General features: G+C 36.0%; 1 protein-coding gene across 1 annotated transcript in view; it reads right to left on the bottom strand.

Moving 5' to 3' along the window:
- LOC109099532 (carbonic anhydrase-related protein 10) overlaps positions 1-25,685 on the bottom strand; it is a 100,305-nt gene that overhangs the window by 1,916 nt on the left and 72,704 nt on the right. Inside the window, exons 3-7 of the mRNA XM_042768282.1 lie at positions 20,330-20,515; positions 11,775-11,870; positions 5,673-5,745; positions 3,023-3,177; positions 2,131-2,305 (exon numbers count right to left, since the gene is read on the bottom strand). Of these exons, the coding sequence (XP_042624216.1) occupies positions 2,131-2,305; positions 3,023-3,177; positions 5,673-5,745; positions 11,775-11,870; positions 20,330-20,515 (685 nt within the window). The remainder of the gene's footprint in view (positions 1-2,130; positions 2,306-3,022; positions 3,178-5,672; positions 5,746-11,774; positions 11,871-20,329; positions 20,516-25,685) is intronic.

Below are 25,685 nucleotides of genomic sequence, written 5' to 3'. Positions count from 1 at the left end.
ACCATGTTTTCAATCATGGCCATACAATGGTATGGGGAGGTCAATAGGTACAGCCAAACTGTGTCCTCAATCTTTCAAACTTGTGAAGACACAACAGTCAAAGTCAGTAAATATACTTTATGGAAACTACTGTAACACACAAACATGCAATGTATATATATATACAATCTGTGTGTGTATACACAAACACACATTGCATATGTATATACAGTATGCACATATGTGTGTCTTGTCTTTTGCTTTATATCACCATGACATTCTACTATAATTTGTTGTCAGACCACCAATAAAAGAGTAATTGTCCAGTCTCTTGCAATATTGCAATCAATATCACATACAGCAATGTGTAAATCTGTACTGTTGAAATTGACATACAGCAAAAGTGCAGCACTGTGCATTTTCAATCATTGTGATGCTATTGACAACATGGCTAAGCATTTGACTATCTTGTGTTTGTTTGTGAACAATGACAGGGACTTGTCATTCTGATGGAACTGATGTGTCCATTCACATAAATGCTTCTGAGAGGTGAAATAAAAATGATGAGCTAGTTACAGGCTTTTGCAGGTACTCCATTGTGTGGTGCTCTTTGCCCAAATTGTTGAACTGGTTTGCAGATGTTAAGGATTATTTGAGAAATATACCAAAGCGACTGAGAAAAACTCTAACAGCACCTGATGGTTACGTTTGAACTCAATGGGAGTTTTTATTAGTTTGAAGTGCTTAAAACAAAGCATGTCTCATGTTTTGGACAACTTGGATTGTGTAGTTTTCCCTCAGCAGTTTACTCTGATGCATTTGCAAACTAATAATATATACACTAATGTCTCACTGCATTTAAAAATCATCAATATTGGACTCTTTTTTTCTTCTTCTTCTAGTTCTAGCTGCTGTTCCGTAAGACTCTGTAACATTGTGTTCATGTTCATTGTGCAGTTTCCCAGAATTACATTTTTCTCTTGCACCCTGAATATCACCACCTCAAGCTAAAATTTAAAATTCAATTAGCCTGCAGACAACTCACTGTGCTAGCTACAAAAGAATGTGTCTCCCTGGTTAAGATACATGACCCCAGTTGCCTAACCAACTCTAATTAAATGCCTCTATCTGTTCCTTCTCCTCCAAGATATTTACATCTTTTAACATCTCAAATGTAATAAAAGGAAGGAACCTTTTTTAGTGTCGCTCATTTACCCACTGGGGTGGTAAATCCAACATCTCAAACATGTGCCGCATGACTCTAAATCATTCCTTCACTGCTGTATCAAGAGTACACGCAAATTCTCCATAATGAAATTTTGCGATAAGAGCAGGCTCAATATAAGAGCCTTCTTTTCCTTGTTCATGATGCATTAGTGCTGAAACAATTTACAACAATATCTCTAGCATTCTGGTAGAAGCACATACACATCTTAAGATGCCTATGGCTCTCCAAACAGACTGCTGTGCTACTGAGACTCCTAAACCTCTTAAACAAGCTTAGTCAATAAATGATGCATGGTCAAGAGGAGATTACCAGTAATTATGCAAACACTTTTAACAGGATGACGGTGTTACCAGTGAGTTTATTTTATACATAAAAACACTTCTTTGTATACATGACACATGTAAGGAAATGGGTAATTATACGGTTGTTTTGAGGATAAATATTTGCTCATGAACTACTGAATAATTCATTTCACTCATCTAATATGTACAAAATGCTTGTGTGTGTGTGTGTATCTGCATGTGCTCGTATTTTTGCATGTTGTATAACAGTACAACACACCTTTAATCACATATTAGAAATCACACATGTGAAACCTAGTGAGCAATCTGGTTGCCTACTGCCTACCTAGGCAGCATACTAATGGTCATGGATCCTCACATCCTCAATGTGTAAAGTGAGGATAATAAAGGAAATGTTTATTATTATAAATGCACCTTTTCAATATCTACCTGGAAACTAAGTTGTAACATTTACTTAGTAACTTCAGCAAACCTGTTCATTATGACCAACAGTGTAATTCTGTCTTGAGGTCAGAGTTGTTTTGGAGAAGTAAATGATGAAAGCTGTAGAAACACTTCTGGTTTTGTCATGGGCTGGTTTAATTCAAAGGGGGTTGAGAGATCACAAGAAGAGACACTGACCTCGGTACTGCAACTTCTGTGCCCTGTTGTTGGGGCAGTCTTTGCCCTGCATGCTGAAGTTGATGTTGGTGCGGATACAGCGGTTGTTCAGAGGCTGTACCGGGCGCACATTGTCACTCATGCTGAGGAATATCTGCGAGGGCTGGTTCTGACTTAGCAGTCGCATGGAGTGCATCTGTAAGGAAGACACAGATGGAGCAGACGTTTTATATCGACCCTCTGATGGCAGGTCAGGCAATTATTGCACAGTCAATCCAATCCTAACAGACCCGCATCAAAAAGCGTCTGGGGAGCTACGCGAGAGTGTCATTCAAGAACAGATTATATTACATGTCATCAAAACAGTGTATCTGCAGGGTCAAAAGTGACACATTCTGCCTGTAAGAAGCATGCCGTTAGCTGAATCCATAAAAATAGATTCTTGGATCAAATAAATAATGCTGAAAGATTTACTCGATTATTCTATTTTTTTGTTAACTTGCTGTTCTGAAGTTCTGACAACGTTCAGTAACTCAGTTCCTCCTTTCTCAGCATGCACTTGGCATGAATAATTAATAAGGTTGCATTGTGTGACTGTTTGCCAGTTTTATTTTCACTGTTGTTGTCTAATGATCTGGTCTGGTTGAGTTTGTTCATGCATGTTTCATGCCGTCTTTAAGTCTCTGTGGCATTATTTCATGAGTTTTGTAGTAGTAAATCGATAGTCGTAGAACTTAAGTTCTTAAAATGTTAGTATTTTATACAACTACTTAAACATTACATAATCTAAATACGTAACTGTTACAATGATGGCAGTGTAACATTTTAAGTTCAGTCAAGTAGTTTACATGAAATAATTTTGTAAACTTAGCACATAAAACTCATTTATTTTAAACACTGAACATTGTTTTACCTGCATCTTTGTGACGTAAATTGGCTTGTTCATCAGAATCCACGTTGCGGTCTCGTAGCACGGTGGGATTGTCATAGACCCTTCGTAAGTGATAAAACTCGCCGTCTCTGGATAAACCTCCTCAATGTTTAGCCCCGAGAGCAGGTATGCATCATCTTCATAAAAAAAAAAAAGGGGCAAAAAATGTTGCTGCTTATCAATTACAACTCATCTAGAGAGCCAATACACAAACATGAATTAGTCAATTTAGAAATCAAAATAGTGTACTTTCCATCCAAGACTTCATCCTAAGTCAAAATTCAATATATTAAGTAACAAAAGAACATCTTGAAATGTCCAAACAACAAAAGCAAAACAAAAAGCAACAATAGTAACCAAACAATTCTTTATCTTTGCTTGTTGATAGTTCTTTTCAGTATTTATGCATTGCTTTTGATTTGTTGGACAAGCGGTGACAGCACATGTTATTTTGACTTCACAATAGCTGGCCGAAATGAGATAATGCTGCTTTGAATTTATGAGGAACAGCAATATTGAACCCACCTTCCACCGACAACAGACAAGTAATAGGTTCCGACTCACGCCAGCCAGGGGAAATAGTTCGTTATTCTCCCTCTATCTCATTGATTACCACTCAATCTCTATCTCCCCACATGTTTGCCATTCCACCAGTGGCATTGCGCAGAACTTTGATAGCTTTGGTGGCATAAATAATTCCTTTTGGCTGTGGAGGAGGGGGATACGTTTGAAAAAGAAATGTGCTAGCTCCACTGCCACTGCAGCTAGGGCTGGTAGTAGTGTGTTTCCAAAGATTCAAGGGGAAACAGAGCGGGAGGTTGGAGAGGCAGGTTGGGAGGTGGGGGGTTTGGCTGTGACACGCAGCAGTCACCTGGGGTCAGAACATTTTATCTATTCATCCGCTCTTTCCCCACCCCTATTAATTCAATTATGAAGGCCTTTTTTCAAAAGTCCCTCTGGTGAGTTAAAGGATAATGCAACGGAACATTTCCACTACACTGCATGTCAGCTTCAGCCATGAAATATTCCCAAACCAGATAGTGGTCTGAGTTCTCAAGGCTGAATAAATTTGCTTCTCGACACCTTTGACTTTACTTACACAAGTCTTGTGCCTTCAAACTGCTGCTGTTAATCAATAAATAGCATAAAGGCTTGGCATGGAGTGCAGAATTAGGGTGTAACACAACGCATTCCATTACAAAACAGCCTATCAGAAGGGTTCCTCTCTGCACGTTATTTCACAATGTGCTGCAGCTGAAGAGCATAAAACTGATACCACATATTGTCATGACTAACTCAATGCTTCAAGCAACATGTCACACCCTACTCTGGTTCCCTCAACAAAAAGCCAGTTGGATCTTACCACTGGCTTTTGAATTATTGCAGAAATTAAGCTCTGTGACCAACAAAGTTTCATGATTCTTACATGTTTTGTTTGTCTTCCCAAATGATTTTGTGAATTTTAAAGCCTTAATACAATCTCCAGAAGTAAAAAGCTTAAGTTAGAAGTAAAGTGAAGTATAAAGTAAAGGCTAAATTTAGTAGTACTTAATTGTTGGGTTAGACCGTTAAATAGTTTTTCACCATTTTCGTGCTCAGGATTTTTTAGGCGGGTCTGAAATCATGTCTTGATGGTGCATTGGACACACCTCCCCTAACACTTAAAGAGGTGTTTGACATCCATTCAGGTTGACAATTGAAAGCAGAAAGCAGACACACCCCCAGCATTTAAGAGCAGAGAATTCTTCTTATTTTTTTCAAGATTTTATTTACTTTTTTTTTTTTTTTTAATCATTCAAATTTGGCTGGGTTGTTAAAAACACACTTTTGTTTTGGTGTCAAACTCACAACACATTTTTGTTTGGTGCGGCAAACTCAGAACACATTTAATATTGCTGTAAAGGACTTTAATGACTTTTAACTTTTATTCTTATTTCTCATGTTCAGAGAGGCAGCAAAAGGTAATTTTTTTATTTTTAATTTTTTGGTGTGTCTGAATTTGACTTTGCCATCACAGGAATAAATGACATTTTTTAAAAATAGTTATTTTAAAATGTATAGACACTGTTTTTTTTTTTCTCTGTATTTTTAAATCAAATAAATGCAGCCTTACAGACCTCAAACTTTTGAATGGTAGTTTGTGTGGTTTAAAATCTGAATATAATGTGTATCAGTCTAAATGGTCAGATCTGATTTCAAGTAGGGATCTGACATATGTAACCTCTTAGTGCACAATATTGTGTCTGAATACACTCAGTTCACCTCAGTCCTGCCTATGTGATATTCACTATGTAGTGAATAGTAAATGAGTCAGTGGTTCTGGACACGTGAATGCATAACATCCCTCTGTCATTTATTTTATCATGCTCCTCATGAGTCAGCACCACCTCGAGATGTCATGATAAACACAGGCAGAGCAAAATCTCCAGTTTTCTATACTGACAGCTACCCTCAGATCTCACGGTGATGCTTATATCATTTCTCTGATGAAGGTACACCTGATATTGACTATACTGTCTGAACAAACTGATATGATTTAATCACTTGCAAAATGTCAGTACAATCGATTTAATTTGAAAACCAATTTGGATTTTGTGTCAAATGGCCAACAGTATAATATTTTTCCACTTACTCTTATATGTTATTCTTGTGATGGTGTCTCTGTTCAACATCCGATTCAGAAATGAATTTGAAGTCTCGGATATCTGAAATGGAACAGATGTTAGGGGAGGAAGGGCAGAACAGTGAAAAATGGATGAGAAGGACAGAGTGATAGACAGGAGAGGGGAAAACATAGAAAAGAGGAGTAGGGAGGCAGAAAGAGGGTCAAGGGGAAAATAAAAAGAAGCAGATTATTAGTGACAACTTTATTTCTAAAAGGCAGACAAACATGACTGAAAAAACGTGGGAAGTGAATCTCCCAGTAATTTAGTTTTTTTTTTTTTTTTTATGTAAAAAACTGAGGTGCTAGCGTCACATCTTTTGAAATTTACTTGATCCATTAAGGTGCTGAAACTGTTTTTACTGCACTCAAATGCACAGGATGAACCTGAACAGTGTTCTGTAATTAAATGACACCTGATAGAATCACTTATGACATAATGACGTGTTTGCCATGAAAAGATCTTCAAAAATTGTGGCTGCTTTTAGCAAGTAAAAGAGCATGAATGGAGCCAACAAGACACAGTTACCGTGCTTTTCTTTGACTCCACTCTACTTTCTAATTTGAGACGCTTTCAGTCTGAACGATTAAAAAAAAATGTGCCTCGTGACTACACCACAAATCACTTCTCTTTTGACCTCCTCTTTGAGTGAACATTGAAGTCTGAGGCTTAAAAGTTTTAGTCGCATCATTTCGAGACTTTCTTTGATATAACCTGGGGCTACAGCTAGCCATTATCTCTACCAAGAAATAATTAGGGTTGACTACACAGTGTGTGAAAAAAGAATAGGTTTTACTCTCCCTCGCTATCAATGCACTAAGAATACTGCCTTTGCTATTCATACAAGTAGCTGTTTATATGACAAACAAAATGGCTGGCTTCTCTTCAGCCTCCTCCATTTTGTGCTTGTCCCTCCATTGATGGTGATGATTTGTTTTTTAGTAGTCATACTCTTTAGACTCAGATGGGAGTCCCTCCTGGAGGTCTGATGCCATAACAGGGAACACAGCATGAGGTTCCTCAGAAAATGGCTTTGGGTGACTTATGTCACAGAGAAGAAAAGTGCAGGAAAATAGGAGTGAAGTCACAATGTTCTCAGTCAGATCACTAACAGGGGAGGGCAGTGACTGCAGCATAGTGTAACTGAATAGCACCAAACACACTCTTGAGAGAAATGCCTCAAATCGTACAGAAAATATGTTTTTTTTTAATTTATTTCAAATCTTGTCAAAAATATCCTTACAAAAAATACCATAGTAATCATAATTTCTGCCAAAATTCCATAGGTAAATAGTTAACAACAACAACAACAATAAATTACACTTATTTAATAATGAATTAAAGGAAAAGAATCACATTTTGTTGCTTTGTAGCCTGAAATGAAGACAGACACAGTTTTTATCTAGCTGTATTTATTCAGTGCAACTTGTTACATCCAGGTGAAATATATAAAACCAACATGTCAGAAAAAAAAACAAATATAAATAATAAAATAAAAAACCAGAACAGATCATCACGCAAACAGCTTGCAGCACTAATTTCTTCTAAAGGTCAATTTTCAAATAAAGAACTCCTGTTTCACTTCTTGTTTCACGTCATCTTTATTAAACTTCTTCTGTGTGTTTTCATGACAAAACGTGGTTTGGAGACATGGGGCTTATTTCAAGTAAGGAGGTTCAACCAACTCTGAGTTGAAACTTGAACTCTGAGTTGACTTACCCTGAGATGGGAAACTCTGATTTAGTTCAATCGACTCTGAGTAGGTTGACTCTGAGTTTAGTGCGTGCACTACGACTATGAAAAGCCATGATCAATGGATTTCTTAACTAGAGTAATGAAATTAACATTGGACTTCTACTCATCCAACAGCAAGAAGGCTTGCAAAAATAATGAATATCAGGGTGCTCTGATTGATCGGCTACCGATCACAATCGGCCGATAATTGCTTTGTGATGATTGATCCGTGGTCTCTAAAAAGGTCGATTTCATAAAACTGATCTCAAGCTGATGATGCTGCCATGAGAGGTTTGGAGAGAACATGCAGCAGCACCGTCACAGTCTCTGTCCAGCGTGGGTGAAATAATTATAATGCTTTAGGTGAGGTACATTTCATATTTCTTCATTAAATAACTGATAAAGTAATTTGAAAAAGTTTCTGCAAGACATAATTTCACAAACAGCATGAATGAATCACTGCGCGCTCTCTTTCTGTCTCAAAATGCAAATGGCTTCAAATCACATCGCGTCTGCACTATAAGTGAGCTGCACACTGCAGGGTCAACACAGGAATTGCCACTTGCACAATCGAGGCAGTGTCTTTTATACAGTCTATGATCGTCACTTAAGTTTCTAAACTGCATTTTCTTGCAAGTGTTTAAACCATTCAATGCTCACACGCTTTCCTGAAGACTGCACACACAATAATAACAGGTTCACATTACTTTATTTGCAGTGCGTGTGGTGCATTTTTTCCATGCACATATTAATGGATTAAAGCATTCACACTGCACAAACAGTTGTGGTCGGCAGTGCTTTTAACAGCGGTGTGTCTGCAGCAGTGCAGAGATCATTTCCACACCAATTTTTTTTCTGCGCTTCACGTGCTGAATTAAAGTAACAGCGCATTGTTTGCAGTAAATATGAACATGCATTGACACAAAAATGTAGTAATTACACCATAAATGCATATAATTAAAGTCTACTGTCTTTCACAGCCAACGCATAGGCTATGGTATTTTGGCTAGGTTTAAAGGAAAAGAGCACTTTTAGAGAAACAAGGGAATGATTTTAAAGTTCTTAACGTTCTTAATTAAAGTTCTTTATGAACCACAGGATTGCTTGTAATAAAGATTTAAATGCAAAAGAAAAGGCAGTAGAGCTGACTGTTTCTATCAATGATAAGTTTTAATTTAGAATGTTTGTGATAACGTAAGAAAAGTAGTTAGTAATCAGATGCCATGTTCAATACAACAGCATCTCAGAGATCTTGTATCAATTGAATCAGCAGAAGTTATTACTCCACCACATGCATGTGCCGTCATTAACAACGGCCCTAAATTGTTGAACTAATGTGGTTCAAACGACGGAGATGTGACCGTGTTCGGGAAACAGTCGTGACTGGCTAGTTAGTTTCCACAATAATATATCATACTATGGTGGTTAATCAGTGAGTTATGTTGTTGTACAGGAAACACACCCCAGCTTAGGTTCAAAGTGTAATTTACCATGGTAACTGACTCTGAGAATAAGCTACCTCTCTTTCAGAAACTAGCTTGGTTACCCTGCTTTCTCGGGTTTGACAGACCTCCCATTCTGAAAAAGAAAAACCCAGAGCTTTCCTCATTTCAGGGTTAACATACTCAGAGTTTTCACTTAACCTCCTTTCTGAAATGGGCCTCCAATAGAGTCCTTGGGTGACAGAGTTGTTGTCAGCTCGTGTAGTGTGTCACCCCCTGTTGCGAATCATTTACATAGTGTCACGAAGTGTGAACACCACAACGATTTCAAGACAGATAGCAAGTCATGTAGTCTGAACAGCACAGCAATCTGCCGATGTTTAAATTTGTGTAGAGGGAATTTGGCTTTAGTTGGAAAAAGGACCACCACCTCCTAAAAATGACTTGTAAACTCAATCAGGTTTAGCTAATCACCTTCTCAATGGCACACAAAAACATTTGACTTTCAGCTGTGGTAATTTTGATTAGCTCAGCATGAAAAGAGCTTTCCTGGAGCATTTCAGTTCATGATTGTGCAACTGAAGCAAACAATCAAAAATGGGAGGCAAGGCACTGTCAATTTATGAAAAATAGTGGTCATTGTGTGCATGTGACAACAACATCACAAATGTGGCTTGTATGGAATGGATGCAAGAAAAAAGCCTCTCCTTATGAAAGGCCACATGCAGTCACGACAGAGCTTTGCCAAAACACACCACATTCTGAGGCCACATGGAAAAAGGTGTTATGGTCAGATGACACTACAATTGAATTATTTGGCCTCAACACCAAACGATATGTCTAGCAGAAATCCAATACAGTTCACCATCCAAATAACAGCATTCCTATACAGTAAAGCATGGAGGTGCGTCAAATTCTTGAGGAAAATCTGCTGCCCTCTGCCAGAAAGTTGTCAGTGGGAAGAAGGTTTACTTTGCAACATGACAATGACCCAAAGCACACAGCAAATCTGACCACACAGTGATTGAATGAGAAAAAGGTGAATGTCCTTGCATGGCCTAGTCAGAGCCCAGACTTAAACCCCATTGAAAATCTGTGGAATAACTTGAAGACTGCAGTCCACAAACGGTCACCATCAAATTTAACAGAACTTGAGCAGTTCTGCAAATAGCAAATATTGCAAAGTCTAGATGTGCAAAGTTAGTAGAGACAGAATCATATCTCAATAGACTAAAGGCTGTAATTAAAGCAAAAGTTGGTTCAACAAAATAGGGGGTGATCATTCTTCCAACTCAGTGATTCCGTTTTTTTTTTTTTTTTTTTTCTGACATGTTGGTGTAATATCTTTCACTTGGAAGTTATAAGCTGCAGGTAAAGTAGTAAATCAGGATAAAATAAAAACTGCCTGTCTTCATTTCAGGATGCAAAGCAACAAAGTGGTTTATATATAAAATAATTATATAATTATATATAATTATATATATAAACATTTAAGAAAAATAAAAAAAATAAGAAAAATGCAGATAGGATAAACAGAATTAAACTTAAATATATCTGAAAGAAAATGTTATGTCCTGACTGAATGAAAAATATACTTCTTACTGCTGTATCCCTACTTTTTTTTCAACAGCATCAGAAACCATCATCCAAATTGTGAAAGATGTTGTTTGAGATTTTCCCACATTTCCAGTACGTCCACTTAGTAGCTAGTAACACCAGCAAAACAAACATGTTTGACATGCAAAAATATGGTTATGTCAACACTATTAGATGTCACCTTGTCAGCCTTTCTTCAACAGATAGAGCTAATAGTTTGAATGTATTCTCGAATCATTTTCAAATGCTATATCTGTCAAATCCACAATACATATTTGACAAAACAGCACACATTTTTATTTTTTTTGTATGTACAGTGTTGGCATATAGTGAATGATTCCAATACTTAAACAACAGTGCTTAATTGTATGTAAAATACACACAAATGTACATTCACCAAAATATTGTATATGTTAATGTAGTGTTTGATCATTGCATAGACTTCTAACTGTCTCTATATGGTATATGGAGAATGTCCACACAGAGTGTATATTATTGAGCATGAGTTAGGAATCTTCCATATGGACGGACAGAAGAGGTGACTCACGTCACCTGGGCAAAAAGAGACTCACATTCAGGGGAAAGAGGACTAAGCCTGCGAATAACACTGGATGGGTTCATTATCTTAGCTTCAGCTCTTGTCCTGAGGGAATCTCTGCAGCCATGTCTACTCACAGTCCTTTTATAAAGTAGGGGAAAGTTATTTCATGACCTTGTCCTTCCAGAATGACCGGGAGATGCAAACTTAGTTTGCCTGTTGTCTGCTAATTGTTGTCTGCTAATTGTTTTAGTCTCTTCCTCTATGCATTCATCCTTCCATCTACTGAATTAATGTACAAATTCATATTGAGAAATAAATGCTGTACTTTTGTACACTCTATTCATCAAAAATGCATTTGTGTGTGTGTGTGTATAATGTATAATACACACACACACACACATCTAAGATTACATATTAAGTCATTTCCTAGTTTGTTATTAATTTTTTAAGTTATTTATTGTTATTATTATTATTATTATTATGTTAAGTATCCTTAAAACATAATAAAATGTGTACAACAGTAAGAACTAAGTAACACTGATTTGCATTTTTTTGTGCTGTTTTTATGTTAATAATAATTTTGAATTTATAACAAAATTGAGAAATTGGATTTACTGAGAAACAAACATTTATGTCAGTCTGTGTTTTCACACTACTGTGCAGTGGATAGTAAGATAATTACGTCATTCAAATAGTGTTTAAAATGCTTAATTTCTGTGCTTTCACTTTCAGTGTTTGAATGTGTGATTATTACTCACCTTCATAAATATAGACACTATCACCAGGCCATTTGGACTCTTAGCAGCTTCTGTGTAGTTTGTGTACAGTTCATGGTTGTAATGTATAAGCTGCACCTGTGTAAAGACAAAATGGGCATTAATTGGTTTTGACTTTTAGTTAAAAAAAATAGACTCCCTACTTTGCTATATGCTCACCATCAAGGACAAAATAGTGTCAGCTCAAGTACATGGCACAGGTACATGCACTTTTTTCCCCACAAAGAAGGTTGTTGTTCATGTTGTCAAGTGTTAGCTATGCAGGTGTTGAGATATTAAGTCCAAATTTCTCATGGAGTTTATGAAATATGAAAGCATAATTGGAAATAATTACTGACTGATAATACTTTGGATGGCAATTACTGAAAATCCAGTTTCATATTGCAGATTTAATCTTACAACCTGTTTTCACCTCAAATAAATATGAAATATAAATGTGACGGTTTGAATGAGCTGAGAGTCAGTTTGGATAACAGCCTGAGTTTTTGTCATTACAGATAGCTCTGAATCACAATCACAGGTAAACAGCTGCTTCTGTCTTTGTTTGAACATGTCTGTCAAATTTAAATTTGAATTCATTGTGAAGCTCAGCTAATCTTCCTCCGGTGAATCGCTTGAGTGCACACTGTCCCTGTGAAAGAGCTTTAAAACTCAGGCAGTTTAGATAGGTGAAGAGGACACAATTTCTTCTCAGTGAACTCCATAGAAAGGAAGCAGAGCCAAGAAATGTACAGATTACCTTGAGCAGAGAACAATTATTGTAAAATAACTTTTTCTAATGGGAAAAAGTGGCTCTTCCAAGGTCTTATTCAACTACACAACACTGTAAACAATTTGAGGACCGTGTAGAGTTCCTGGGAGCAGCATCCTACATCCTTTTTTGGTTAAAACGAAGGGATCGATTCTTTACCAAGCCCTGATTAACCTGCTGTGTTTTTTTAAAGAAATAAATTAAAAACTGTGTGGCTGATAGTAATTATGAAATATGCAAAAGGAGAGCCAGGGAGTGACAGATCGTCTATAAACTTAATCAAGTGTGGAGGAACGCGATTACAGGGCGAATGTTAATTTGATTAGATTTTTTTTTTTTTTTTTTTTTTGTGGGAAGCCATTACTTTACCTCAACTCTCTAACCAGAGCAAGTTTGAAGGCAAATCTGAGGCGATTCAACCCCACACTTTTACACTCAGCCAACTTCATAGACTTTCTAAGAAGTCACATTATATGTGCGAAAAGATGAGGCGCTCATCTCACTGGATCCATTGGTTCTGTGAATTTTGCAGATGGTGGAAAGGTGTTGAACAGTAGCAGGAAATGTTCTGCGCATCTTTGCACACAGACGGATCCGTCAGACCGTGAGAGGAGAGGTGTCTCTGCTACGACAGGAGACAGCTTATGCCTCTGTTGGGCCCCCTGACAAGCTCTTTATTGTCTGATAGCAGGCTTAGGCCTACCATGGGCGAAATATGAAGACAGCAAGTCGATAGCAAAAAGAGGGGTGGACAGTGCTAACAGGGCAAATGAAAAGCAGTCGCCTGGAACTGCCATCCAAATAGCGGATGAATCGGAGCGTGCGCTCATAAAACATACAGTGCCCTCCATAAGTATTGGAACAGTAAAGACAAAATTGTTCTGTTTGCTGTGGAGTCAAGAAATCTGTAAACATGATTAAAAGATGAATATGAGACAAAACTACAGGATGTCACATTTTATCATTGGGTGATTCAACACAAAGATGTTTTACCAACTAAGAAGATCAGCACTTTTAGAGTTTCTCCCTATCTGATGTGAGCATAAGTATTGGAACAGTTGCCTCACAGGTCTTTCTAAGTGTTCTTTTAATGTGAGCCAGTAGAGTTTTGGAACTGAGTTGATGGACCGATGAGACAAAGATTAACCTTTATCTAAGTGTTTGGAAAGCAAAAGTGTGGAGAAAAAAAGGGAACTGCAAATGATCCTAAGCATACAACCTCATCTGTAAAGCTTGGTGGAGGTGGTGTCATGGCATGGGCATGCATGGGTGTCTCTAGAACAGGACCTCTTCATTTTAATGATGACTTAATGTATGATGGCTGTAGCAGAATGAATTTGGAAGGGTACAAAATCATATTGGCTGCCAATATTCATGAAAATGCCACCAAACTCATTAGAACGCACTTCATGTTGGATCAGGACAATGACCCGAAACACCCTGCCAGTTCACTCAAGGACTTTATCAGGGCAAAGAAATGTAAAGTCTTAGATTGCCCAAATCAATCAATCCAGATTTAAATCTGATTGAACATGAATTTCACCAGCTGAAGAGGAGACTAAAGACAGAAACTCCCAAAACAAGCAACAGTTGGAATTGGCTGCATTAAAGGCTGGGGAAAAGCATTTCAAAGTATAAGACCAAGAGTCTGGTGATGTCTATGGGCTGCATACTCACTGCTCTGATTGCTTTCAAGGGATCTGCAAATAAATACTAGCTTTTAATATTTTACATCTGCCTTAAATTCAACTGTTCCAATACTTATGCTCACATCAAATAGTGGGATGAACTCTAAAAGTGCTGTCCTTTTTATTTGGTAAAACATGTATGTGTCGAAAGACCTGATAATAAAATGTGACATTCTGTAGTTTTGTTGCATATTCATCTTTTAATCATATTTGCAAATGCCTTGAGACTCCACAGCAGAGAAAGCAATTATGTCTTTACTGTTCCAATACTTATGGAGGGCACTGTATAAACGGAAGCCCGATAGTATGGAGAACAATCCTGTTTGATTATGTTAAGATGTCCTGTGAAGGAGCACGTAGCCTGTGAAACCCGTTAGACCGGAGCTCAGCTAACTTGACCAGTTTCTGCTTAAAGCATGGCATCTGAACTAGGGCTGCATGATAAATCGCATGCAATATTTAATGCACATCGTGTCAGTAAAGCCAGTTCTGTAATCAGGGTAAATCTCCATCCTAATCTGAACATAGAGATTCTGTGATTTAGCATGGTTTTTAGTAGGATGGGACATGATGGAGAGGGCTGTTATGCAATTTATAACATAAAATAATTAGTTATGGTGGAAGTTTCATGGTTTCCAATTTTCTGCTGTACTTTTTAGATGGCACTTTGCTATATTTAGGACATATGAAAATGGGATTTTAATGAGCAAATATACTAGCATCTAAGCTCTGAACAGCAATGGTAATGTGTTATTTTGCTACCATTGATAATTAGAAATTAATGAAAGGGTGAGAAGGGGATCTAAAACAGATGTGTGGGCTGTTAGACAGTTGTGCAGATCACTGATTTTTTAGATTATTATTTCAAAGAAACACTCTTTTAATGTTTATGCATTTGATTGTTCTGTTTATTTACATATTTGCATGCTTGTTAAAAAAAAACTTTTTTTCATTCAGAAACAGCAATATATCTGGGTCAAAGATGAGACGTCATCATTTTGGTGTGCGCATCAAATTAAATTTACAGTGATTTTACACACATACAAAAAAAAAGCATATTTAATGCAAGTAAAGTGTCTACTTTCTTGTTTCAAATAAATTTTGGGAAAATAAAATGACAAAATATGAGTTAAATAAAGTTCAAAAGTGTAAAATATCATTCAGTGCAATGGTGTGGACTTTGATTTTAATATTACATTTTTAAATAAACATAAAATATCAAGTTAAAAAAAAATTGCATGTTCACATAAGTGTTGGCTGTATTATATTAAAAGGACTGTGTCTTATTTTTTCCCTCAAGTATTTACTATATACCTATAACTACTTTTACCCCAAATATGCAGTTTGTCAGAGGTCATTCAGTGTAAAATTAAATAAACAACAAATATGTCTGTGACATCATCAAAGGGTGCCCTGAAGGCTATGTGGTGCTGCAGCAAGATGAATTTATTGCTCTTAAATATTTGATAATTTCACCTTTTCATAGTGTGGTAACTTGAGGTACAAAAACATGTCATTCAGTGAAATGCCTAAAAACACTTATACTGTTAGATTTTTTTGAAAAATAAGTAGATGTGGTGAAAAATTATAATTAACATTTCTGGTCACTGTTTGATATAGGTGGCTAGTTGTTAGCTTGCAATATTAGCTTAAAGGGATACTCCACCCCAAAATGAATATTTTGTCATTAATCACTTACCCCCCCATGTCGTTCCAAACCCGTAAAAGCTCTGTTCATCTTTGAAACGCAATTTAAGATATTTTGGATGAAAACCGGGAGGCTTGAGACTGTCCCATAGACTGGCAAGTAAATTACACATTTTTACACTGGCACATTTTTGTTCATTATGATTTTTTCTTCAAATACATTGCGAATATGGAAACATTTGGATTTGTGATGAAAGAGAGCAGTACGTGAGCCCAGTTTCGCTTTACATTAGGTTTTGGCTTGTTTCTAGCTATTATGGGCTTGTCTGCTTTCCTGTGCATAATAGGCTATATTTTATTAATAAACTGTTTACCATATTTTGGTTTTAGCCTATACTGTCTTCCCTTAAGGATCCTTTCTATATCCTGACGGTTTTAAATGGGGGAGAAACGTTGTATTATGGCTATTTGCTTTACTGATAGCTTTTAATAAGGTTATTAATATTACAATTTTTATTAGCATTAATAGTATTTATTAGGCCTTACCGAATTGGGCCTCCAATGTCACTGTTATAGTAGCTACATCCACATTAAGTGTTTTAGAATGTCCCAAAACCATGTCTTAAACTATAGGCAAAGCTGACTGTAGCCTATTTGAACTTGAGTCCAAGTTTAAAATAAAACTCTTTCTTTCTATGAGGGATAGCCTACGCTTAAAGTGCCGTTTACCAGGTTACGTTCATATTCTGGGCTATTCTGCTTGTCTGTCTACTTTAATAATATGGTGTGTAATCCGTGTACTGAATTTAGTCATCCAGTGTGTAACAAACGTTATAGTCACGGGAAGAATGAGGCGGGAACCGGCGAACATTCAAACAAAACTTTAATAATAAAATATACCTAAAAGACCGCGACAGCCCCTACTCGTGGACGACTGTCGCACACGCAAACAGGACCAAAACACAAAATAAAGTCCGAGCCTGGTCCTCTATCGTCCAACACTGTCATCAGTCCCTCCTTCATTTCTACTTCGCGGGACTCGTTACCGGTGAATGGCGCAGGTGCTCCACCGGCCTCGCTCCGTTCCCACGGCTCTCACACAGTGTTTTACATTAAGCGTTTTAGTATGTCCCAAAACCGTGCCGTACTAAGCATGCACTGACTATTTATCCAAGTTCAAAACAAAACTCTATGAACCGCTCCATTGTGAACTTATGGAGCTGTATAAACCACTACAAGCTGTAAAGTAAACAGGCAGTGTTTGTCCGAACTCAGCTGGTTTTGCGAGAGAACGCAGAAGTTTTGCGAGGGAACGCAAATAATTTTGCGAGAGAACGCAAAAAAATAAAAAATATATTTTTAATAATTTTGCGAGAGAACGCAAAAGTTTTGTGAGGGAACGCAAATATGTTTGCGAGAGAACGCAAAAGTTTTGCGAGGGAACGCAAAGTTTCTCGAGGGAACGCAAAAAAATAAAAAATATATTTTTTCCTCCCACCCCAAATTTTTTCACTCACTCTGATTTTTTTCAACCACAATGACCCTTTAGGGGCTCCGTATGGTTTGAAGGATATTGACAAAAAATAAAGATTTAAAATGACAGATTAGTATTTGGGGGCTGCACTGTGATCCTTAAATAGATGTAATATGTCATCAAATAATTGTTTTTCTAAATGTCTGGTAAGACTTTTTTTTGCATAAAACCCTTTTTTTTCATCTTTGAACAATCGGCATATCATCACATTTCTGTCTTTATATCATAGATTATGATTTTATGTGGTAATAAAATCCAACACTGCTTAATGATTTTTAGGTGGTTGTGATTTGTGCATTGTGATGTATGAAACAACTTAAAGGGGTAGTTCATGCAAGAATGAAAATTCTGTCATCATTTACTCACTTTGTCATAGTTACAAATCTGTATGACTTGACATATTTCTGTGGAATGTAAAATAAAATATTTTGAAGAATGAGTTGTCCATAAAATGAAAATCAATGGGGTGTACCCCACTGACTTTCATTGTATGGACAAAAAACATTTTTCAAAATTCTTCTTTTGTTTTCCATATGAGCGTAAGTAAATTATGACAAAAATGTTATTTTTGGGTGAACAATCCCTTTAATATAGTTATAAAAAAACCGGCTAAAAGCTAAACATACATATTCCCACAAAATGATTACTTTGTTTATTGAGAGGCACTGAAGAATGTGAAATAGAAACATAACACAGACAAACATTGCATAGATAAACCTTTGCAAAAAAAAAAAATATATATATATATTCCAGTTATTTATGCATGCTAGTAAGAGCACCTAAAATCTCCATGGGGAATAAAGAACAGAGGGGAACCACCTAGGCAAGTTTCTAAAAAACATTTTGAATATTTTAGCACTCATTTCATCACTGGTGTTTCATTTTCAGGTAGTGAGTGAGACTGCCCATATCAGATCTGGGAGAAGAGGCATGTATTAACTCAGAAGTGTTGCAATGCATCTGCAGAGAGGTAACCTCCCTCTGTGTACCATAAGCATTAGTCAAACATAAACTTTTATTACTATAGAACAAATGAGAGAAGAGAAAGGCAGCCGTGTTGAATGTTACATAGACACCCAAATAAAGCTTAAAAGCTTGGCTGCATTTGAATGCTAAACAGTCACCGGTTGGGAATGTGTTTGTCATTTTAAGTTGTAATATTCATCATCTCCATTCTCTTTTCAAGGACAGGCACAGTCCCGGCTCATTTGGTTTAATTTACAATCTCAGATGTTTTTTTTTACAGAGCTATTACTGAGAACAAGGAAGAGCGATACTGAAAACTCTTTCATAAACATGATGTCATTTTCTTTTTGTTCTAGACTTTTTAGTCACCTGGTAATTTCGGCTCAGATGTGTGGCTAAAGAAAATCCCCTGGATATTATTTGAATTGCGGCAACAAACAGGATGCAGAACTGCAGTTCAAATGTAAATCTAAATTGAATGAAAATGAATTGAAATTCAAGTAATTGTTGACTAGAAAAGCAAAGTCTTTCCAGAAAAACTTTGAATGTTGACTAAATAATTTGAAATTGTTGAAAAAACTTGAATATTTATAGGCCTTACAGTTAAAGTTGATGATATAATTGACCTTTTTGGACCATGGCTGGAACATTCCCCAGAATGCATTGCCTGAATTGAATTTCTCTGAATTACCAATCAGTAAATTCTTTCTTTTATTCTGAATCAAATTTCACTTTACCTTACTCTGGGATGTTGCCAATTCACTTCACATTTCATCTCATTAAATTGAAAGTAAGACGATTCTTAATTTTACACAATCACATAGACTACCATTCAAATGTTTTTGAAAGAAATCTCTTTGTTCATCATTATTACATTTTAAAGTTTTCTATTTTAATATTTTTATAAAAACGTAATTAAAATTATGGCAAAGCTAAATTTCCAGTAGCCATTACCCCTCAGCTATTAATTTCTTTCCAAAAAAAAATAAATAAATAAAATAATAATAAAAAAAAAATCTTACCAACCCTAAACTTTTAAAGGGTAGTGTACTTCTGTCTACTCCTGCACTAGCCAAACAACTGAGATGAATGAGAATGCTAACAGACACCTTTCTCCAGATATAGCCAAGGCATAAATTCTTTAGCTGAAGCAATAACAATACAGCAGCAATGAATATAGATTTAGAGATTTTGAGAAGTAATGGTTTAAACATAAGAGTGAAAGACAGAGCTGGCCTTTCGGTGCCATGCTTTGCTTTGCCCTGATAGACTGTTGACACTTTGTTTTATTATTGTTGGATTATCAGCTGGCTGCTGCAGTGGGGAAAGAAATAATAATCATTAATTACTGAGGATTTGCCTGTCAAGCTCACGCCTATTTTGTTGCCACACAAATCGTGGGTCTCATTACCCTCAAAAAGAAATGTCAAGACTTCACTGACTGGAGACTTTATCAAATGATAGAGGCCACAGTGCAGTGCATGCTAAATTTACACAGTGGATGCAACTGAGACGCTTTTCCCCACTGTTATGGCTCTGTTAGTGTGAGACTACTTACAATGGAGAATGAGCACAGTAAGACATAAGCAATACAGTAAGGACTATTGCAGCCCAAAATATTGATGCGTTTTTCAGTATGTTAAAGGATATTGTTCAGCAGGGTACAAACTGTGATGCAAACCATGTTAAACATTTCATGAAATGCATGCTCTGAGGCACACTATGACTATCTGTCCATGCATAAAAACATCACTATATTTTAGATCTATGCCATGGAGAGTTTTGCTTTCAGCCTACACCCGTTGTTGACCTTCGAGGCCTGCTGCCTGCTGTCTGCTGTCTTTACACTTTGCACTTAGATAGTGACCTTAACAGATCAACAGGCTGATGAATATCAGCAGCTACTGGCATTCTACATTCTGATCTGTAGCCCACTTATGACGATGCTCACCTCCCCAGAGAAGGCCTGGCCGTTGAGGAGATGCTCAGACCCCTGTCCATCCTCACTTCCAAAGTGTAACCTGATCTCCTCAAGACGATGGCTGTATGTCATTGGTCCACCGGAGATGTTCACCAGGTGCTCTTTGTCCAATCGGAGTGAGACATGGCGGCCGGTGTTGTACATCGTCCCTCCAACCTTTAGAAAAAAAAAGAGGTATGGTTAAAAGAGTCGCCAAAGAATTAAACCGAGAACTACTAATCAAACAGATGCAAATAAACAGTAAAAAAATCCAAATGGCATGTGCAGACTTTTGACAAGTGGGGCACAGGCTCATTAAAGGGTGGCTTGTCTGATTTATAATGTGCTTGTCTTAGAAAAGGTTATGTGCTAAATGAGCTAGAAAAGGTGCTAAGTTAAAGCCAGATGGCAACCAGCTGCACAAGAACTGCTATTTGTTGGCTTTATCAAAAAATATCTTGACACTGCCTTTGCCCTGATTTAAACCAAAAAAAGGCTGTATTGGGTTTTACTGAAGGTCCAGCCACTGAATTGTGTGATGGGATAATTTTGGGGTAACACCTGGTATGACCAATCAAATTTTAAGTGGTGGCTAGGGCCATCCCAGATCACACCTTTTTGGTTGCATGTCCCTTGTGTTGACTTTTTATTAAAATATATTCATTTGTTTGTTATATGAAGGTCACATTCAAGCTGTCTTGGAAAATTATATATATATATATAAAACATATTTATCTGTTTGTGTACAGATTTTATTGTTTATCTCTTGTCCTTGACCCAGACTTTCAAACTTAAATTATGAAAATCCATCATACAAATATGAATTAAACTATGATGATCCATAAAAGAGCATGTGTAGAAATTTAAAAACAATTTTCCCTCAGTTGTTGCAAACCACAACCAACGATTTTGAACCTAATAAAGTTTCTTTGTGAGTTACTTTACCTGTTTTTCCAAGGAAACAACATTGTCAGTAAAGAGCATGTTTGATTCATGAGATGTGATGATTGAAGAAAAAATATTATTTGTATAATTAAAAACAAACAAACAAACAAATAAAAATGCTAGCTATAGTAAGTCAAAGGAGTCAGCCGTTTTATATATATATATATATATATATATATATATACACACACACACACACACACACACACACACACACACACACACACATATATATATATATATATATATATATATATATATATATATATATAAAATTTAATATTTAAATATAATTTCCACTTTATTTTTACCCCAGAATGCTGATTAAAAAAAGTGTGTTTTAAGATTTTTCTTTCTTCTGAAATTCTACAGGGCTAGCAGTGCCTATAGTTGAAGAAACATCTCTACATCAAATTGTTTTACTGAAAAACAGACAGTGGTCTGTAATTAAATCATATTTTAATTTTCAATGATACTATAACATGTAAAAACTCAAGTGGAAGGAAAGAAGCTGGTGTGACAGATGGAAGAATGAAAACAAAAGAAGTGTGTCCTCAAAGCTGAGAGTGAGAATCTGCTTGGAATCAATTCGATCTGAGGCTTTAAGAAGAGAGCATGGAGATACAAGAACCATGGATAGCAATCTTTACCAGTGTATCTGCTTATTTATTTATATTCAGGAGTTGTTCCAAAGTGAGCCATTGATATTCCAAACACGATGCTAGAAAGGTTTCCATGGCTCTTATCTTGCCTTTTCTTTTTTGCCTTTCTCTCCCTCTCTTTATTTCTTTTTGTCGGCCTCTCTTTTTCCTTTTACGACTTTGCCTTCAAAATGATTTTCCCTCACCAAATTCCCAAAGAAAGAGGCCTGCCCACACATCGTGAATATTTTATAGAACCTCTGAAAAATCAATGATTTGTGTAGGGTAGAGAGAAGAGGTGAATGAGAGAGAGGGAAGGATGGTGGGGAAAAGAAAGAGTTGGAATGGGAGGAGCACAGACCATCCTTGAGAGAAATGATCACCAATCTGCACAGTTACCTCTGGGTGCTGGACTCGTCCGAGAAAAGGGCAAGATATGAAAAACCCCGAAGAGGTCATTTCTCAATGATTATTCATGAACTACAGAGAAGAATTAAAAAAAGAGGGGAAAAGACTCATTGCACGGCTCCACTGGAGAAAATCCCTGTCTGGCATATATATGACAAACTGAGATGTTTCTGCTACTGTTCGACAACAGCACCGAATGGACCTCTCACAAAAGCTGAATATCCAATCTGCTAGATGTTTTTATTTCTTTCAAAATGTGACCATTTGTCTATTATTGATGGGGTAGTCTGTGCTGAACATCTTGTATATATATATATATATGGGCTTTTTATTTGAGATATGTTTTTTCTTTCTTGCAATGTTCCCAACTGATTTGAAAAATCTGATGGCAAAACAGACTGCAACACACCTCCCACAGCCAGTCCAGAACATATGTTACCAGAGGGTATAAAGATCATCACATGAAGAATGCTTTCTTACTTTCTTAAATTCATGCACTGCAATTCTTATAAACATTAGCCTGTGTATTGTTTCAGCTTTGCATTTTAATTTGTACATTTTTTCCAAATGCATTGAGCTGTTTCACCTCATAATTTGTATTAATGAATTCAAAATCATGCTAGTAAATGCTCTGCTGCACTTTAATTTGTTGATCTGACAATTCTATGGCTGACACATCACACTGCTCTGAATACAACTACAAAAACACCATAACATTTTGGATTGAACTTGAAATTGACCAATCATATTTGACGACTGGAACTAATACGTGTATATATACAGTACACACTACTGTTGGGATCAGTACAATTATTATTATTATTATTTAAACAGATTTATTTGATTTTACATTATTTTAGTTAGTTTTGTTTAGTTTAATTTAGCTTAGAAATTAATATTCAATGCATTAAAAGTGAATCAAAAGTAACAGACGTTTATGTTACAAAAGATTTCTATTTCAAAATAAATGTGTGTATCTGTGTAAACATGTGTGTGTGTGTGCGTGTATAAACAGATCAAATAAAAATAGCTGCACACCGCTTTAAATCTTTCCATCTGGGCTGCTCTGTAGCAAAAACTATTCCAGGATTCTTATGTAAAGATCACATAAGCATGGGTTTATTTTATAAAACATTGTTTCCACTAGCTTAAAGCCAAATGGCCAGTTGTTTGATGTTGGCAATACTCTCTGGTCAGGTTATCATGATTGTACGCATTAAAATTAATATCATAACATTATTATAATGCTCCAGTGAGACAGCAATGAACTAAAGAAATTAGAGAAGTACATGCTCTGTCAAGGGGATTGGCATTATGAGATTCTGTAAAGATTTGAAAGGCTGATATTAGGATGAAAAGGATGTAAACCAATTTATTTCACAGTCTCCAATGTACTGTACTGTACTGATCGGTCAGTAAAAGAGTTGTGTAATCCTCATTGAACATAATAGTTAACTGAGGAGAAAACTGCCTTTCAGCAATAGTGTAGACATTACAGTACTAAAGGGAAGATGTTTAGCTATATTTGAAAAACCTGTTGGTTAAAATTCACTGTTTATTAAACATTAAAAAAAAAAAAAAAAAAAAAAAAAAAAACTATTTTCACATTTTCTAGTGCCAGTGTTCTAAGAAACAACCTCCGTAGTCCTGAATGAACCTTTTGTATTAATCATTGTACAAACTCATCATCAAACAAAACCCCTTGAAAGCTATGAATCACTGTATGAATCAAAAGACAAGCTAACCATAGCCGTCTTGGAATTTCAAGTTGCCAAATGACAGTCAAACCACAATCCAAAATTAATACACTACAAATAAAATAAAGAAAACTTCTCAAAACTTACAACATACTTACAGAAAGTAGCCAACAAACTTATTCACTAAATTGAATCAGATGTCTCAGTCGTAGAAAGGTTAAAACACTACACACATACTTTCAATAAGTGAGAAAGTAACATTTAAGGGTTTATTTGCTTTATGTCAGACTCACATTTTATGTCGGCCCTTTATTTTGAAGCTGTAGTTTTAGCTTATGGCTGAGTCCAAAACCTATGCTAACTACCTTTCTGCCCAGTCACTCAATGACTAAATAGACTTGTGTTTTAAGATGAAGGTATGGCCTACAGAAACTAGACAGGCTTTCCAAGGCATGATAACATCATGTTGACGATCTAGAACAAATTCAAGTGGGTGTTAATAACCAACCCTTATGAAAAAGAAGTTTATTCAAGTGTGCTATAAGTATACTTATTTTAAACTAAAAATAGGAAAGTATACTTTTAGTTTACTTTTTATGTACTTCTCAGAAATGGGCTTTATGTACTTCTAAGATATATACTTATAATGACAATTAAGTATACTTGACTTATACTTACAAAAAGTCAAAATATACTTGAACTTTACTTAAGTATACTTAATCAAATAAACTTGAAGTATACTACTTTTTGGTAAGGGAAGTGAGTATTTAAGTGGCTTCAATGCTTATTTCTCAGAAATGGATTCACAAGTTGATTTTATTTATTTGATTTTTTTTATGGTGATTTCTAAATAATTTTTTTCCTTTTCTTCAGACACTGTTTTAATTTATTCCACCAGTCACATGCACAAGACTGTGGGATATAATTAGGCAGCTTACAATACATTTAAAACAGACCAGATGAATGATGTTATGTACACAAACACAGATCACTGACTGTGTCTCATTTAATCATTTGCTTGTGCATTTATACCCTCTCATGGTTTCCCTCATCTTATATTACTTGATGTGTTGTGTGAATTTTGGTTCCATTAGTCTTGATTTGAACTCTTGTCTGATCGTGTATCTTAGTATTATCTTGTGTTGGATCTAAATTTAGCATTGCACTTGGGTGGTTCTTCACAAGGTCACTGACTGCACTGGATTGTTGTAAACTCCCAGCAGGTCTTGTGGTTTCAGCAGAAACAAGCGCATTTTAATACTGCTTTTGGTACCCTGTGAAAAGAATGAGGCTAAGACCACAATGCATTTCATCAAATGACAAGATTTATTTATATATATATATATATATATATATATATATATATATATATATATATATATATATATATATATATATATATATATATATATATATTCTTTTTTTCATTAAGGTGAAAGGCGTGACAGAGTAAAAGTGAAAAATAAATGTATTGTCTTAATTCTTTTCAACTCATTTCAATGGAACCTCTAAGTCAAAGCAGTGACAAGAAGCTGTTTAGTGACAACACTTTTGAAGCCTTTTTAACCAAGTTTAAAATGTCAAAATGAAAAATTGCCAAAGGGAAAAAAGGAAAGAGCAAAGCAATAGAAGTCACACTGAGCCAGCCTAAAAAAC

Source organism: Cyprinus carpio, chromosome A12 (assembly GCF_018340385.1).
Source record: "Cyprinus carpio isolate SPL01 chromosome A12, ASM1834038v1, whole genome shotgun sequence".
NCBI lineage: Eukaryota > Metazoa > Chordata > Actinopteri > Cypriniformes > Cyprinidae > Cyprinus > Cyprinus carpio.
Note: the sequence above shows the minus strand (reverse complement) of the source record. Positions and strands in the feature narration are given on the sequence as shown.